This window comes from Thamnophis elegans, chromosome 4, assembly GCF_009769535.1.
Source record: "Thamnophis elegans isolate rThaEle1 chromosome 4, rThaEle1.pri, whole genome shotgun sequence".
In the NCBI taxonomy this organism is placed as follows: Eukaryota; Metazoa; Chordata; class Lepidosauria; order Squamata; family Colubridae; genus Thamnophis; species Thamnophis elegans.
The window spans coordinates 72,130,838-72,148,880 of NC_045544.1; the positions used below are offsets into that span (position 1 = coordinate 72,130,838).

An 18,043-nucleotide genomic window follows, 5' to 3' on the forward strand; every position below is an offset into this window, starting at 1 on the left:
CAAAAAAGATTAAACTCCTGCATTGGCATTTGTGAGTTGCCATTCTGAATTATGTCCAGAGTTCTCATTTCCCCTGAAATGTATTTTCACTGAATTGTCATAAATGTTTTCAAGTTACTGTTTGAATGGATATAATATTTAAGAATTAAAAATTAAGGCCCCCATAATTTCATTCTTGTCATAAAGTTGTAATCCTTCCAAGAGTTGATTGTTGGGAACTTTCGAACAGCCTGATACTTGAGTGAGAATCTTGAGCCATCTTGCTCAGCAACATCAATGCTAACAATCTCTACAGGGTTTCTGGCAAGAATTTTTCCTGATGCTCCTGGAAATGCCAGGAAATTGAACCTAGGACCTCCCACACGCAAAGCATGTCTTTGACTAATGAGCTACAGCTTTCTTTTCAGAGGACTGAAACTTAAGTGAGCAGATTTTGTCTGGCAGATTTGAAGTGTGTATTTTAAGTGAGAAAATGGATGGGGGAAAGAAAGGGAAGGGGAGGGGAAGAAAGTACAGAGCAATGTTCTTATTGAAAACAAGCAATGATCTGCCTTCAGAACATTCATTTTACACTGTAGTTTCCAGGATGTGTTGCACATTATTCCGAATCTAAGATTCAGTTTCTAGTCATGTACAATGTCAAGTTCAGTCACAGAATTGTTCAATACAAGAAACTCTGTTATGAGAATCTCTGCTCTCCTGGAGATTTGCTTCAAGTCATATCTAGAAAGAGCATTGATCAGAATGGGAATCATGTAGGTATTTTCTTCCATCTGGTAAGAACTAGCCCATTTTTTCCCAAATAAATGAATATAAAATTTGTTGGACAAGATGGACCAAATTGGACAAGAATGCAAGACTGAGCACTTAGTGTTGGAAAGACAAATTAACTACACAATTATAGGCATACTTATTCACAAATAAAAACCATTTAATGGAATGTCTTCAGTAAGAGACATACAGAGAACTGCAATTGTTGCTGGTTAATAGACATTTAGAGAACTTTTGTATCTGTGGGCTTACTGCAGTATTACTAGATGGGAAAAATACAAATAATTTGGGAATAAATTGATTCTGTTGCTCTATCTGTCTTCCTTCCTTCCTCCCTCTCTCCTCCTTCTCTGATGCTGATTCATCAGGGCAGAATCACTCAGAATCACTAACAAATTACACTGTTAGAAGTTTGCATCTAGGTTGGATCTGTAGTTTCCATGATTAATAATCGAACAATAAGCATGCTATGCAACTAATATGCAAGGATTATGAAATGCAAGAAAACTGAGTTTTAGTCATGCCTTAGGCATAAATACCAGCTCGGTAACTTTGGTCCAGACTCCAGTCATTCTCTCTCAACCACCTAACAGGGTTGTTGTGGTGGGAAAACAGGAGAAGGAAATATTAGCTATGTTTATCATCTTGAATTATTCATAAAAATCAATAAAAGGGGGATAAAAATACATCTAAAATAAACAAAGCAAATCATTGCATACCTGGAAATGACAACACTTCAAAAAAGAGGGAGAAATTTAGGATAAGGCAAAAGGAGACTGATGAAACTAAATTCAAATATTTCTAATTTGGATGTATGATGTATTTGGATGTATGATTCTTAATTTATACCCATCTAATAATGCACTTACATGAATTAGGATTCCCTATACTTTCAATTACAACCAAATTGTAGCTTGGATTTTCCTGGTGTCTTTTCAACCCACTTCTCAGCAGGAAGCAGTTCCTGCTGGAATTACTGACTGTTGGAAATTTTCATTTGTAGAATTAGCAAAAGTAATAATGTGCAGCTTACATAACAAAACAATCAGACTATTTTTCTTTGCAGTGTTCACATCAAAGGAAATCTACTCAATATATATGACGATTTTACTGCCATATGTTTGGCTGAGGAAGATACTTGTTTTCTTCGGAGTCTCCTTTTTGTTGTCCTGCTAGGTTGCGCATCATCTTTATCTTTATTTTAATAGCATGCTAGCCTCCCACTCTTCTTTAAGTATCATCAGGTCCTGCATGAAGCTGTGCTCTATCCCATGAGTCACTTTCATAAGATCGTAAGTCTGAAATGCAGAAGAAATACAGAAGAAAAGCATTCTGTTATCCTTGATGGTATGCCTCTAAATATCTCCATCTGGAATATTTTATTTCTAAAAAACAATTTGCAACTTCGCTAGCCATTGATTGTCACTTCAGCTTGCCATATAGTCCATAACAATGCAAGCTCTTTTCTGCCAGTTTATCCAAATTGCTATGGAATTTACTGTTCTGGTTTGCTTGGCCTCTATAAATTTGTTTTGGAATATGTTTAGGTTAAACATATGTGTACCTTTCAAGGTAATTCAGCTCAATAATATAAGAGGAGCATTATGGAACTGGCCCTGCTGTGTGTTCCCTCCATGATCTGAAAAAGGTTTCTGTTAGCATTGAGATCTATAGAACAAAGAGTGCCAAATAATGAAAGGACAACTATGAGCTACCCAAACAAGTAGGATACTCAGCATAGTATGAAAAACCACACTGCTTCTCTCTCCAAGAATGTAAACCTCATTAGGTAATTGATAAGGAAGTGCAAGTAAAAGCCCAGCACATTCGTTTATGTCTAATTTGCATTTGGATTGACCAGGATACCTAACATCAGAGACACATGTCGTGGTATGCAAATATGCCTCTCTTCTGCTCAGTCATGATGAAAGAAGAAAGCAAAGTCCACTGTGCTAATGGGCTCCAAAGCAAAGGCCAGGATATTGAGGAAATTGTTTCGGTTTCTACTTTAACCCTCAATTACTTGAAGCCTTCTTAGAGATGCCAAGGAAGGCTACACTTGTGTTATTTGCATCACACATACAATAAATAATGTATAGGGCAAGCTGGAAGGAACCAGTTCAAATAGAATCTATTTGGAAAGGGATGCCTGTCATTCTGGGGCAGATACATCTAGGTTATGTCCCTTTATAGCAGGGGACTAATATAGGTGGAATATACATGCTTTGGGGTAAGAGCTCAATGTCTCAGCAGAGGACTTACTGCATTCTTACAGATTTCTAATCATTTATAATAGTCTTGGCATATTGTATGATATAAAATTCACAATTTTTCTGTAGACTTTGCGGAGGGTTTTTATATCAAAACATAAAATCTGCCCTTTGTCTATTTTGGATCACCAAACCAATCTTTTGAAGTTTGAAAAATTATAATTAAAATATCTTTAACTGTAGAGAGTCTTTGGAGGTTACAGTTCAGTGTAGGACTTATGAGGATAAACCCAAGATAAAAAGTACTTTAATCTTCAGAAGTTGTGCTAGGAATCTATTTCTCTAATCACAGGCAAAACATTGACATGGACGGATGCCTTCCAGGGGGACAGTGAAATGATCACCATGTCAGACTTAGAATTCAACAATTCTATCAAATGAAGCTACTAGATGTCAAAATCAATTAAATGTGAAAGAAATAACAGTTATGAAATAACATGAAATTAACCAAAAACTTTATTTTTAATTATAACACTTTATCACAGATATTTACACCTCAAAATCAGCTTTCAAGACTATCATTATTATTAGTAGCAGTAGTATCAGTAGTATTATTACTACTATTATCCTGAATCACTTTGCTGAAGCATGAAGGCATCTTCACTGAAGATTATGGACTGTAATCTGACATGCCGGTCCAGTAAAAGTTATGCCACCATAGATGCCAATCAAATGGACATCCATGCCCAGGTAGCATTGGAATTTCAATCTTGCAATTAGTAGTCTAGCATCTTAACACCTAAATTGCTTTGGCAATTACTTCAAAAAATCCTTTTATTTATATTTGTACATCTGTGTGTGCATGCACATGTGCGTGCACGCACACATACATATATATGTGTGCGTGTGTGTATATATATATGTATGAAGTGTATGGCTTAATGCTGCTAATTCTTAAATGATTATTTGTTATGAGGCAGAAAACACACCATCTTAAGCTAAGTGAGAGAAAGGTCAAAAGCCTAACAAATAAGAAAGAAGCATAAAAAGAATCTGATAACAATCGGTGTTCAATCTCAGATAAAGCATTATATGGTAATGGTTTAGTTTAATTTTAGAAACTCTTTTTTACATCCTTAAACAGGAAACTGGAACTTAAACTACAATATGTGAAACTTTACAAAGAATCAATTGGGGAATTACATAAGGCAGCTGTCACAAAGCTATGTAACTCGAGCAAATATATTTTATATATACAGTGACATTTCCAGAAGGTCTTGTACATTTTATAAATCTATCACAAATTTAGAAGAAACTGCAAATAAGGAGCAGCCAGCTGAGACAGTTCAGGTCGGCATCAATGAACTTATATATATAGGACACCATTCATGTGCAACCAACATGTTTTATGCCACATAACTAAAATTTTATTTCTTTCTCTCCTCAAATGTTTTTTTTTAAGTTTAAACAAGCTAATAGATTTTATTACCTATAGTAATTTATTTTTCCACAGGAAGTTATTTTGTGTACGTACTTTGACAGATTTGGTTTCAGAATGCTATTTAGCTGAATAAATTGTTAACAAAATAATCATCACTGGAAAACATGCACTGCTTTCAGAAACAAGTTAGTTACTAATGTATTCCCTTTCAATAATGATGAGCAGATTATGTATGTAGAATGCATTGCTATTCTGAACTAGCTTACAAATAATTCATATGAAGAAATTTCCTCCGATCAGATCTTTTATTAATACACATTCTTTGCAGTGGTCAACTCTGCATTAAATGCGCTCACGACTTAATGAACCCAGGTTTTGATTGTCTTCTTTATTTTTTTCATCAGCATTTCATCCCAAATATTTCAGGTGAGTTTCAGAACTCTTACTAGTTCATGATCAAAGGAAGCATTTCCACTACTATTTACCTTGCCTTCCCTGTTCAGTGAGATGCAGAACATGATCAATATTTAAAAAGGAGAAGCAGATTAAGGTACTGAAACAGTCTCTTGTTCATCCAACTTAATAGCTATTTGTCATTCAAGGTTTGGGGTGATTAATGACACCCCCTCAGATACTGAACAGTAATTACCAACCACTGCTATTAAAGTAAGTCTCTCCTGGAAACTGTAAGCAACTCACTTTGTAGCCATTGCCTCCGGGGCTGGTGTAGATATATAAAAAAACAGGAGAATGCTTGTTGACTGACATGTGGAAAGTGAGGTGAGCAGGGAGGTTGTAGAAATGCAGTCAAGGAGAAACAATTAGGAGGAAAGAGAATGTAGAACCAGTGAGCAAAACTGACCTGTTTCAGGGTTTCAAGGGCCTGAGAGAACATGTCCTGGTGGAACTGCAACTTGGCCACTCTCATCATCTGGATAGCCCTCAAAGGATGGAAGCCGGGATAATAAAACCTGAAAGAAGGGCAGGAAGAAAATTACATCCATTTGTCAGTTCTTACCTTCACCGTTCCTGCCTCAGTGGAGAGCCATTAGAGTAGGACTACAAAGTTACTGTGAATTTTAATGAGGTATTAGGGGGAAATTAGCCAGTGTTGAGGAGTGTGAAAGACTGAAGGGTTGTTAACAAAGTATTATTTTTAGTCTTGGAACAGTTCTTATGTTATCCTGTTAGAAAGTGACAAGGGTAGGATTCCCCATCTTCCTGAGACAATGCAATAGCCAACAAAGAGGCATTCAGTCTTACTACCAAGGGGGCAATGTGATTTTCACTATGAATTTTTTAATGTAGGGCCTGAGCTTTCATATTCCCAGAAGCAGCCTGAGCTTTAATCTTGTGAGTTATTTGGGACTTATACTTCCTAACATGTGACTCATAAAATATGCATATGTAAGTGACAAAGGGAAAATTCATTTGACCTATGGAAGCCAGACTTTCCTACCTGGCATCTTCCAGCCACAATTTCTGGGAATTATGGCAATGGCCTTGACAGGGTGATATGCACCAGGAATGATGCTTTTGGTCAAGGAGGGGAATAATGTTTGTGGTGAAAGATGCACTTTTCTTAAAATCAATTAATGATTGGATTCCCTGGCTGAAAAGTGTAGAGAATTTGGCTGCAATGGATGATATCCATGGAATGGATGGGGCTGAAATGTTTAGCCAATTTGGGGGTGGTGTGGTGGAAATTAAAGGAAAGAACTCTTCATTCTTAAGGTGAAGGCACTGATTTTGTCTCTTCAAAACAGATTGCATACATACATTGCATGCATACAGAGAAACACGGAAAGGAAATAATTAATCACAGCTTGTCCACTCCAAGTGGAAACCATGAGGCCCAAAAAACCTTTGTAACAGAAGAGATGGATGTGGGCTATAAAGTCTCTCTTCTTTCCTCAAATATGAATTCGACAACTGGATTCCAGAAAGCAATACATTTTTAGCCTTCTGTACGTAGTAGGGACACAATAAAAAACAGTGGTGCTATTAGGATTCCTGAACACTGTTGGAAACATGATGACTATTCCTACAAATAACAATAGTCATGTCCAATGTGTCTTTTTAACCATTGCTTTCTGTCAGAAACAGATGTTTTAGGCAGATTAAATTATTCTGAACAAGCAGGCAAAGCCAAACATGGCTTGCCAATTTTTTCATAGGTGAGAAATATGCATACAAATAATTTAAAAAACAAGCCTAATGTCATCTTTCCCCAAATGGTCTTCTCCTTGTTTAGATTCTACCAAACCCTCATTCAAATACCCTGTCTTCATAAATGCTACTATTCCCATGCCCAGTGGTGGGATTCATTTTTTTTTTACTACTGGTTCTGTGGGCGTGGCTTGGTGGGCATGGTGTGGCTTGGTGGGCATGGCAGCGGAAGGCTAGTGCAAAATCCCCTCCTTACTCCTGGGACAAAGATACTGTAAAATCTCCATTTCCATCTCACCCCACTAACTTTCCAGCTCGGTTCTCCTGTGCAGGGCAACAGAAGACCCAGCTGATAAGCTGGGACTCAGGAGGCAGCAAATAGATGGGGGCCGGGCTAGCCCCCTAGAGGTGGTAATTGCCGGTTCTCCAAACTACTCAAAATTTCCGCTACTGGTTTGCCAGAACCTGTCAGAACTGGCTGAATACCACCTCTCCCATGCCTCAAAGAAACAAAGAATTACTGACAATCTGGGCCACTGAGCATAAAGCCACTTGAAGAAACAGCAACTGATGTCAGAAAAGTCAAGAAGATGGCCTCCTGAGCCCTTTCACCAACAGTGTTGACTGGCCTTTTGCCAGGCTGTCCGGCCATTCTCTCCTGCAGGAAATTGATCACGTGGATTCCTCCTACTGAGACTTGTTTAAAAATTGCATCTAACTTTTAAGGTACTTAAGAGTCTGTAAAGATTTAGGATTAATGTAAATGATACCAGAGGAAGTAGTAACTAATTAAGCAATGTCAGGTAGATAACTAAAGCTGGTCATAGGCATAATCTAAAAACAGGAAACTCAAGAGGTGAAGGAAAAGGAAGCAAGCATGAAATGGAGTGTGCAGAGAACATAAATATTTACAAAGCTGTTTTATTGGGCTGATTTATGTACTTGTTTCATGCATGGCTTTTCATTAGCTTTAAATCTGACACCTAAAATAGTTGCTTGGTATTACTTTCTAAAACTTTGTAAAATCATTTGAATATTCTTTGCATGGGACATACGCTAATAATTTCGTTATATTCTCTGGGAAGAGAAATGAAAAGGAATGTCCAGACAGCTGGGTCCCAATGAACGACAAAAAGAAGAGAGTATGGGGATAGTTTAATTTGTTAATGATATACTTAAGTTCAGCTCCCAAAAGACTAGAATCTTAGGACTATCTCAGAAAAGTAAAAAGAGACTGATATACATATAGTTAAAGGATTAAAGAGCTTTCAAATATATTTTAGCTATATATTGGTTTCCAGCCAAGTCAGAGTATCTATATAGCTAGAATGAAGGAATATAGTGCTACTACTGGTTCAACTGGCTCTCACACTCTAAGAGAAAGTACCACGAGTGGCTCATCATTGGCCATGATTCTCATCCCACTTCATGTTAACCCCATATAATCATAAGCAACAAGAACAATAATGAAACAATGAATCTCATGTCAGCAGTTAAGAATATATTGTAGCTAAGAATGTAATTATTGACTATTAAAACTGACTAAGAATTAATCAAATTTAAGGGTCAACAGAGAAAGAGTTCACTGTAAAGCATGTACAGGTAGTCCTAAAATTATGACCATGCATTAACAATTGTTCAACGTTACAACAGTGGTGAAAAAAAGTGACATGACCAGTCCTCACATTACAACTGTCGCAGCCTCCCCATGGTCACATCATCAAAATTTGGGCATTTGAGAACCGGAATGTATTTAGGATAGCTGCAGCATCCTGAGGTCATGTGATCACCACCTACAATCTTCCAAGGGGGCTTCTGACAAGCAATGTGAACAGGGGAAGCCTGGATTCACTTAATGACTGTGTGATTTGTTTAACAATTGTGGCAAAAGGGTGGTTTTAAAAAAATCAGGCATACCTCACTTAATGACTACATTGCTTAGCAATAGAAGTTCCAGTCCTAGCTGTGGTAGTTAAGTCAAGGGACAACCTGTAGAAGAATGAGGGCTGGGACCCCGTTTTCAATTCTGTACTATTCTGCATCAAGTCTTTGTAGGGGGAGTATTTACACACACTGCTTTATATGCAATGGTTGCCACACATACTCACACTTACAACCATTTTCAGAAGACCAGAAAAGGGGGGGGAGCTGACTCAATCTGGAGGTAAGATGTCCCAATGGGTGGAAGAAACAACAAAGAAGACAATCTTCCTGGATCCCATCAGTGGAAAGTCTTTAACTGATGCGATCCAGAACATACCCTCCTGAGTGGCAATCTATGGAAGAGGCACTTCACCTGGTTCCTCTGATAAGATCTCTCTAGTGTGACTGAACCTCTGGCATAACTCTCATCTTCCTCAGAGCACAAAAGATCCATAGCCATGTCAAGGCTAAGGAGGAGGAGGGGGATTTCAGTAGAATTTGAAGTAATTCTGATATCACTACAGCAACTATTGTAAATATCAGGATAATAAGTATTTTGGTATCTTTCATAGGCAGCAGAACATTTTATACCACTAGATCTACATCTATGAACTCTGTGCCAATTTAAAATAATCTCAGATCCAGAATAGGAAATAGACTAACATAAAATAAAAGGAACAACCTGGAAAGAAAGCAATTCAAAGGAAGATGTACTTTAGCAACAATGTAACAATAACCTTGGCATTCATTATGTTCTCTGACAGCAAATCAATGCTGGTTGTTATTATAAGTAGAACACATTCAACTCTGTTAAATGCCTTCAAAGTGCAATTATTAGACTAACATCAGGAACAGAGATGGCAAAATCTTCAAAGAGTGAATAATCTTGGAACAAAATTCCTACCTATCTTTCCTTATTTTTTCCCCCCCAATGTGTGAGTGATACATTTAAATATACACAGTGTCAAATGTTGAAATGCTTTTGTAACATCAAGAGATTGTTTGCCTTAAAGACTACCCAAATTATCTGGGATCTATCTGATTTAAATTACAATTATTGAAGTTTGGGGTAATGTTCCTAAATTCTGAACACTAAAAAGGAATTACACATTCTTCCCACAGTTTCCAAAACAGAGGTTCAGACATTTTAAATAGTGAATTGGATTCCAGCAACAAGAGAAAGGCAAGACCCCCAAAACATTATTGTACTGTTCTTAATGCTGGAATTCATTTTATCTCGTAGTGACATTAGTATCATATTTACAATTCATTTTTTTCATGGCAGGACAAATGGATTCTTTTTTAATAGTATTATTTCTAACTTCATAGTTATGATTACTATTTATTCATTAAATGTATTTTGAATGCCATTAAACAAACAAATGTTAAAATTGATCTTTTTTTAAAGTACCCATAATTATAGGACCATTAGTAATTATTAGTCCATGCTGTTCATAATCTACCTGTCTATAAATTGTTTCTACATCTTGTCCATATGTACATTCTTGTTCTAAACTAAGTAATTTTCTTTGCCTTTGTTTAATTCAATAGCTTTTAAATGACAAATATTCTGCCACATTTCTACTATGTTCTGAATTCTGTTAAGACAATTATTAAATTGATCATGCTAAACAGAATGAAGCTATATTATTATTTTACAATGACTTTAATGTCAATTTTGTTGGCATTAATGCCAAACTGATTATGTTATAGGCATTTGTTTTATTTTATATTCTGTGAATCTGTTGAAAAATCTATAAAATATCAACTAAGATAAACTCTGAATTTGCCATATGAATACTAATGAAAAAGACCAAGAAATAAATTTCTTTTAAGATCTTCTGATTGGCTACCAAGGTCATATGGACTGTAACTTCTTAACAGTAGAATTTTTATTTTGTTTTAATGAATGCATTTCATGTTTGCAATTGAATCTGAGGTTAATTCTAGGTTAAAGAACAGGAATATGAACTTAAGCTATGCTTTCACATTTAGAAAACAGCATCTATCAACTTACCACTATAAATGTAATGATACCTTGCAGCTGCTTTGTATTATTGAGGTAAGTCAGCCTTCCCCTATCTGATTCATTAATCTTCTAGCTAATGTGAACATTGGTCATGCTTGATACGGATAAAAAGATCAAGAAATCTAGTAATCGTACCTGGAATCTGAGGTTTGTGGAATGCATTAACCTTACAGATTTACATTTTCTAATTACTTGACCAAGAAGGCCCCAAGTTTTGCTTGTAGTGAAAACCCACAGCATGCATCATCAGGAAAGGGAAAATAAATAATCACATACATCACCACCCACTTGTATGAAATCAAACAAAAAGGGAAAATATTAAATTACCTCTGTTCTTCAAATCAAGTCACAAAACATAAAAGATCAGAAGCTGTCTAGGCAGATATTCTGGTGTTAATCAGAATAGAGCTGGAAGGGATGTTGGAGGTCTTCTAGTCCAACCCCCTGCTCAAGCAGGAGACCCTATACCATTTCAGATAGGTGGGTGTCCAGTCTTTTCTTAAAAACCTCCAGTGATGAAACAAGGCAAACTTCCACTGGTTAATTGTCCTCACTGTTAAGTTTCTCCTTAATTCCAGGTTGTTTCTCTCCTTGATTAGTTTCCATTCATTGTCTTGCCTTCTGGTGCTTTGGAAAATAAGTTTATTCTCGTTCCTTTGTGACAGCCTCTCAAATTACTCAAACACTGTTCTCCCAAGCTATAGCTATAACATAATTTGCTTGAAAGCAAAAGTCAGGAAAATGGCTTTTTGTCTATTGTGGTGCAGGTTTTGAAATAAGATGTTCTTTATTCATTACTTCATATGCTTGCAAACTTTGCATTTTGGCTGACTTGTCATTTGGAGGTATTGTTGTGCTCTTTCCTCTGACACTCGGTAATTAACCAAAAGACAAACAAGATGCATACCGTACATCTTGATTCTTAGCCAAGATCAGCCATTAAACATCACAGTCAAGACACAAGTGATGAGGGATGGTGTTTGTATTGTCTGCAGTGACTCTAATGTGTGATTTTCCATACTGAAATCTTATACAGGTAGTGCTTGACTTACAAGAGCTCATTTAGTGACTATTCAAAGTTACAACGGCACTGAAACAAGTAACTTATGACCTATTTTCACACTTACAACCATTGCAACATCCCCAAGGTCATGTGATCAAAATCCAGATGCTTGGCAACTGGTTCATATTTAGGACGGTTGCAGCATCCTGGGATCATGTGTCCAGCTTTTGTGACCCTCTGAAAAGCAAAGTCAGTGAGGAAGCCAGATTCACTTAACAACCTTCTTACTATAGCAATAGCAGTTAGACTTATATACTGCTTCATTGGGCTTTCAGCCCTCTCTAAGCAGTTTACAGAGTCAGCATATCGCCCCCACAGTCTGGGTCCTCATTTCACCCACCTCGGAAGGATGGAAGGCTGAGTCAACCTTGAGCCGGTGAGATTTGAACCGCTGAACTGCAGATAACAGTCAGCTGAAGTGGCCTGCAGTACTGCACCCTAACCACTGCGCCACCTCGGCTCTTACTAACTTAACTATTGCAGTTATTCACTTAACAACTATAGCAAGAAAGGTCGTAAAATGGGGCAAAACTCACTTAACCAATGTCACATAAATTTTGGGCTCAATTGTGGTCGTAAGTCGAGGACTACCTGTAATTTGTTCACTAGGTCTGCTCTGCAGGGCACATACAAACCCTGCAGGAATTCAAAAATAAATGAAATAGAGTTTGTTTGTTTTTTAGATATCATCAAGAATTATACATTTACGTAGTAATTATTGGATACTTATATATTGTGTATCTTGATTAAATAATGCATCTAGGTAAGTGACCAATACATTCCTATCAAAATACCTACATTTTTGCAGTCTAACTTTTTAATGGACACTTTTTACTTTTATTATACTATTACAACTACATGATCTCTTATCTTCCACATAATATTCAGTTAATGGATACTTTTAGTACCAACTAATAGACCTTCACTAAGCAGCTTAGCACAGAGCTTCTAACAATGCTACATTATCACCCTGGACTCTGAACTCACTCTGAGCACTCTGGATTGGAAGAGATACAATAACTGTTGCTCTGTTTTTACAGAAACACAGAAGCTTCCATTGGACAAGAATTTCAGATGGTCCATTGTGAGTCAAATACAGATACCAGAGACCTTCTAATGGATTTTTAACGCTGGGTAGCTGAAGCATACCAGAGAAAGCCAAAAAAGATATCACTATTTTCCTGAGCCATCTGGTATTGTTTGTTCTACATAAACTAGAAGGGTGTTTACTTTTGATCCAACTAAATAAAAACCAAATTTAAGAACCTTAGAAGGCAGCTTTTCCTACTGCAGTTTGCTGATTTCTTATAATCTTTTTTTCTTTCAAGTGTTCTTTTTGAGTGTAAAATTCTTTTTCATTCTTCCTCTCCCCATCTCCTCTTTTTTAAAAAAACCTTTTCTTTTCTTCCTCTCGTATCTTTTCTGGCTACCATTTCACTCTTAGTTTAATCTTCTGTTTCCAGATCATTTTTTTTGTCCCTGCCTAGTAGCTGCCCTGCTGTTCTACTCATTGTGTGCAGGTGCTTGACAAAGCAAAGCTGATAAAATGGTTAGTCTCTGCTCAGAGATAGTCTTTCCCAAATTTAATCTGAAACTTCACACACAACGTGGCAAAGTAGAAAACAAATTGCAGGGCTGAATCATACCGCACAGATTTATTTAATCAGGAATAGAAATTAGGTAGGAATACTTCTAATAGGCTAGATTTCTCTAGCAACTAATGCATTTTCTGGAAAATTCCAGAAAGGGATCAGTCATCTGATTAACAGAAGGTTTAGCTCACAGTCTAAAGTTTTTCATTAACAATTTCCCCCCCACACAATCTTCCACTATGTAATGAAGGGCAGAGTAAGCTCTTTTACAACTTCTGTTCTGTCTTTTAGTTATCTGAACATTTCATTGCTTGATCCTTAATGAAAGAACATTCACAAAGAAATGTAACAAACAGCTATCCCAGGTCAAAAATTGAATTGCAGTTTCTGGTGGGTGTAGGAAATCTGATTATTTTGGGGGGGGGGAAAGAATCACAGGAAAAAATGTAGATTTTCAACAGATTTCATCAAGCCATCACATCAACTCAATTTCAGCTTTTGCCTGTGTGTGTGTGTGTGTGTGTGTGTGAGAGAGAGAGAGAGAGAGAGAGAGAGAGAGAGAGAGAAATCGACTCTTACCTGGAGGCGATTAAACAATTATATGTAAACTAGTTTAACAAGAGCAAAGATGAGAATTAGAATGAGAAGCAGGCTGCAGGGTTCATGTTATGCATCTACTACTTTGCCCAGTATTGATTCATTTTGGAAAAAGAGATACAACTAGTTTGGTGAGCATCTGCATTGAGCTGATTCAAAAAACGACTGTATGAAAATACCTCCCTTTTATAGAGAGGTAGCCCTCAATTATAGCCAAAATTGAACCCAGAATTTATGTTGGTAAGTGAGATGTTTGTTAAATGAGTTTTGTCCCATCTTGCAACCTTTCTGGCCACAGTTGTTAAGTGAATCACTGCAGTTGTTAAGTTGGCACATGAATCTGGCTTCCCCACTGACTTTGCTTGTCAGAAGGTCACAGAAGGTGATCACATCACCGTGGGACAATGCAACTCATAATCACATGCCAGTTACCAAGCAACTGTATTTTGCTCATGTGACCATGGGGATGCTGCTACGGTTGTAAATTTGAAAACAGTCAGAAGTCAATTTTTTAGTGCCACTGTAACTACAAATAATCACTAAACAAATGGTTGGAAATTGAGGACCACCTGTATGAAATGAATCTTCAGGCTGTAAGATGCCCAATAGCAGTTAGACTTATATACCGCTTCATAGGGCTTTCAGCCCTCTCTAAGCGGTTTACAAGAGTCAACATATTGCCCCCAACAATCCGGGTCCTCATTTTACCCACCTTGGAAGGATGGAAGGCTGAGTCAACCTTGAGCCAGTGAGATTTGAACAGCCGAACTGCAGAACTGCAGTCAGGTGAAGTGGCCTGCAGTGCTGCATTTAACCACTGCGCCACCTCGGCTTAGATTTCCTCTGTAAATCTTTCCCCCCTTCCCAAAGGACTCAATTTCCTGTCTAGGGAGCTATTACTTCAAGTTTTTGGAAAGCTCATGGCAGATCTATGGGAGGGGGTTCACTTGACTTTCATCTTGCCCTACATACCAGGGCATCCTGATAAGGAAAAGCCAACTTAATTGGAGTTGCTAATTGAAGGATTCTCACTTGGTGAGGATACTTGTGAATGAAATGAGAGAGGGTGGATTGTTAGTAAAGTTAGTTGGTAAAAGTTTAAAAGCTTTTAGAATGGGGTAACATAATAATAATAATAATAATAATAATAACAACAACAACAACAACAATTTAGTAAAAGTATATGATACTCAAATCCAAACATTAAATTTAGAATATAATAATTTAATAATTTTGCTTCTATACTGCTGTTACTCCCAGTCAAGCCAAAGCAGTGCGCAGAAGAAAAATATAGTAAAAGCAATTGATAATGTGCTGCTAAAGCTGTACAATATGATAAAAGCCCAGCAAAGCTAAATCCACACAAAATAAGAAAACATTAACAAGGCAGCATTTAGTTATATAACAATAAAGTAATTATGTCAAGAGTTACATTACGTTAATATGGTCGCTAATTATACAGCAGAACCATCCTAGAGCAGGTTCAGGTTGCAATTGTTTATGCGGACCACCATGTCCTAAGCTGTTTTGCCAAACTGGGCAGCATAAGATTTACCTACCGTTTTCCCCAGGAGGAAGCTCCATAAATCCATTATTCACTATGTGTTTTGCATAATCAATGTTACTGAAGAAAAGAAGAGGTGTATAGCTCATGCGTTCAGTTGCTGACAGCTATGATGTCTACTTCACCCTGTTACAAATTAGCACCCCTGGGAATTAAACTTCTGGAATTCTGGGAACTGTACTCCCAATCTCTCTTTGATGGGAAAGGCGAATTTACTTTGTTTATAAATCAAGCAAAAATTTCCCAAGATGCTCCCCCTAATGACCCTTGCAGCAATATTTTCTTCTGGGTAGCGTGACAGATTTTTCCCTACTCATCAGTCACTGCTGTAGCCCTTCAATTTAGATGAGCTTTATCCACAGGTGAAGTTATTAATCTGAGTAAAGCAAATAACTCATGTTAAGAGAACAGGTCAAAATTATCAGCTCTTATTGAAAACATTATCATAGTTAGAAGCATAAAAAAACCTGTTACATAAAGTATTTTTGTGTAAGATTCTTAGATATCATTAATCTGTGTGTTCAATGAATGCTGAACCGATAAATGTTTCCATTATAGCAACTTTGCTCTCAAAAAACCCCGTGGCTTCTAATGTCTTTGAAAGCAGTCATAATCTGCACTAATGAAAAATTCCTTAATGCCTTAAGTGTGCTTTACCTTCTGCTCCTATGAAAATTATAAATGGAGGAAGAATTGAAATTAAAGATAAAAGGAAGAAAGTAATTGTGAAGTTATCTTCCTTTATATACAAAATATTTTCCTAATCACCATGGAAGTCATCTCTCAATAATCCTTTTAAAATTAGTCCCATTATTGGTATTTAGAGATGTTTAAGACCTGAAACAAATAATATTCTAAGCAACTAATTTTGCTACTCTATAGTATGGTAATCTAATGTCTCATTCTCACAAACACTAATACTGATATTTGCAAATATTCTTTCTTTGTAATCTATGATAACCACATTTAGACAAAAATAATCCAACAAAAACTAAATGAACAGTGAAGAAAATACAAAAAAGCTGAGTTTCCTGTTGCCATCTTTTGATTATTCAGATTTTTGTAGCCCAGATTAATTAATTAATCAAACAATTGTTACTGAAGTTCATTTAGAAATCTTATTCTTTCATCAGCAACAAAGGCTTGTCAATTGGTTTTTCTCAGCTAGCACAACCTGGGTTGTCTGCAAACATTCATAAAAAGATGTGGAATATATACATAAAACACTATTAGATTCTGACTGACTTTTATTGACATTTTTAAATGCAATCTTTTCTTTGCTTTGTTCCACCTGTTTTTAGCTGGGGTCAAGTTTTCCAGCTGTTTACCTGAAATGTTTCTGGAATAATTTTGGATAATCTTGTCTTTTGACTCTAGCATTATTATGTAGAACAAAATATTTAATCAAGTAATAACCAGCTTACATTTCTGTTGAAAAAATATTTATCCTTTATGATTTTCCTATTTTTTGCAGATTTTTGGCAGAGAATCTTACCAGACCTTCATGCTGATACATAAAATAAATCTGAATTATCAAATGATATCAACATTTTTGGCTTGCTTCATTTATTTTGTGAACAAAATACAGGTGGTCCTTGGTTAATTATGGTAATTAGAATTGAAATTTCATCACTAAGCAATGTTTCTGTAAAGCATGAAATCATGTGATCCTTACTTTCCACATATACAACCATAAGGTGCACTTCAACTTCTCCCCATCAGTCTAATCTCTCTCCTACCTCTGTCCTTTTGGTCACTCTGCTATCCTGCCACCCTGTACTCTATCTCTGTAATCTTTGCTGTTTCCCGCTTTCTATCGCCTTCTTCCTCTTGTGGCTGACAACATGTTCCTGGCTTGGCTCTTTGTAAGGCAGCTGCTGCTGACCATGTAGGTCTTGTTTCTATGACTGCATGTAGTCCTTTTGGAGTTGGGTGCAAACTTCCTGAAGCTTGCATGTCCTCCTGCCCCCAGTAGCACCCACCTCTGATCCAGCTATGCTTCTGTGGTCCCATAGTTGCTGCTTGCATGTCCTCTCACCCCTGGCAGCAGCCACCCTGGCATTGCTGTAGCAGCCTCTTATCCACTAAGTTGAAGCAATCACTTACTCACCCATCAGTCTGTTTGTAAGCCACCTGGGACTAGAGGATTCCTGTTGGCTTCCCCACTGACTTTACTAGTTGGGAGCTAGCAGGAATTGCAAGGAGGTCCTCACTTAACAATCTATGATCATTGCTTAATGATGGCAATGGGGTCTGCCATTACTAAGGAATATGATCACATGATGTTCCCGTCCCAATTATTGTTAATCAAGGACTATGATTTTGCTTTTCATTTGTTATCTTACATTTTGGGAAATACTGTCTTATTGAAAGATGTCAGTTTAATGATAAACAAATGGACTGATATTCTTCAGTAGAAATTTTTTATATACTGTAGTTTTGCAAAGATATAAAACAATTTTTAAAATGTAGTTAGAAATTTTGGCTCAGGATGCTTGTTCCAAGAAGTTATGCTTCTTTTATGTAATATACCATATAAATTCTCATATGTTTCATGACAATTTATGTGATAGTTCTATGAATATGAAGTGCATAGAACTATGACACATATAGTCATAACACTGAAAAAATATTCTTCATTTCTACATCTTTCCATCACTGTACATGAGTTTGTGCAGGCATAT

At 36.8% G+C, this 18,043-nt stretch overlaps 1 protein-coding gene across 2 annotated transcripts in view; it reads right to left on the bottom strand.

Annotated features, from left to right (window-relative positions):
* Positions 1-230: 230 nt before the first annotated feature.
* SMYD3 (SET and MYND domain containing 3) overlaps positions 231-18,043 on the bottom strand; it is a 341,929-nt gene continuing 324,116 nt past the window's right edge. For both annotated transcript variants that reach the window (XM_032217105.1, XM_032217104.1), the window contains exons 11-12: positions 5,285-5,393; positions 231-2,069 (exon numbers count right to left, since the gene is read on the bottom strand). In XM_032217105.1, the coding sequence (XP_032072996.1) occupies positions 1,968-2,069; positions 5,285-5,393 (211 nt within the window). In that variant the 3' untranslated portion in view covers positions 231-1,967. The remainder of the gene's footprint in view (positions 2,070-5,284; positions 5,394-18,043) is intronic.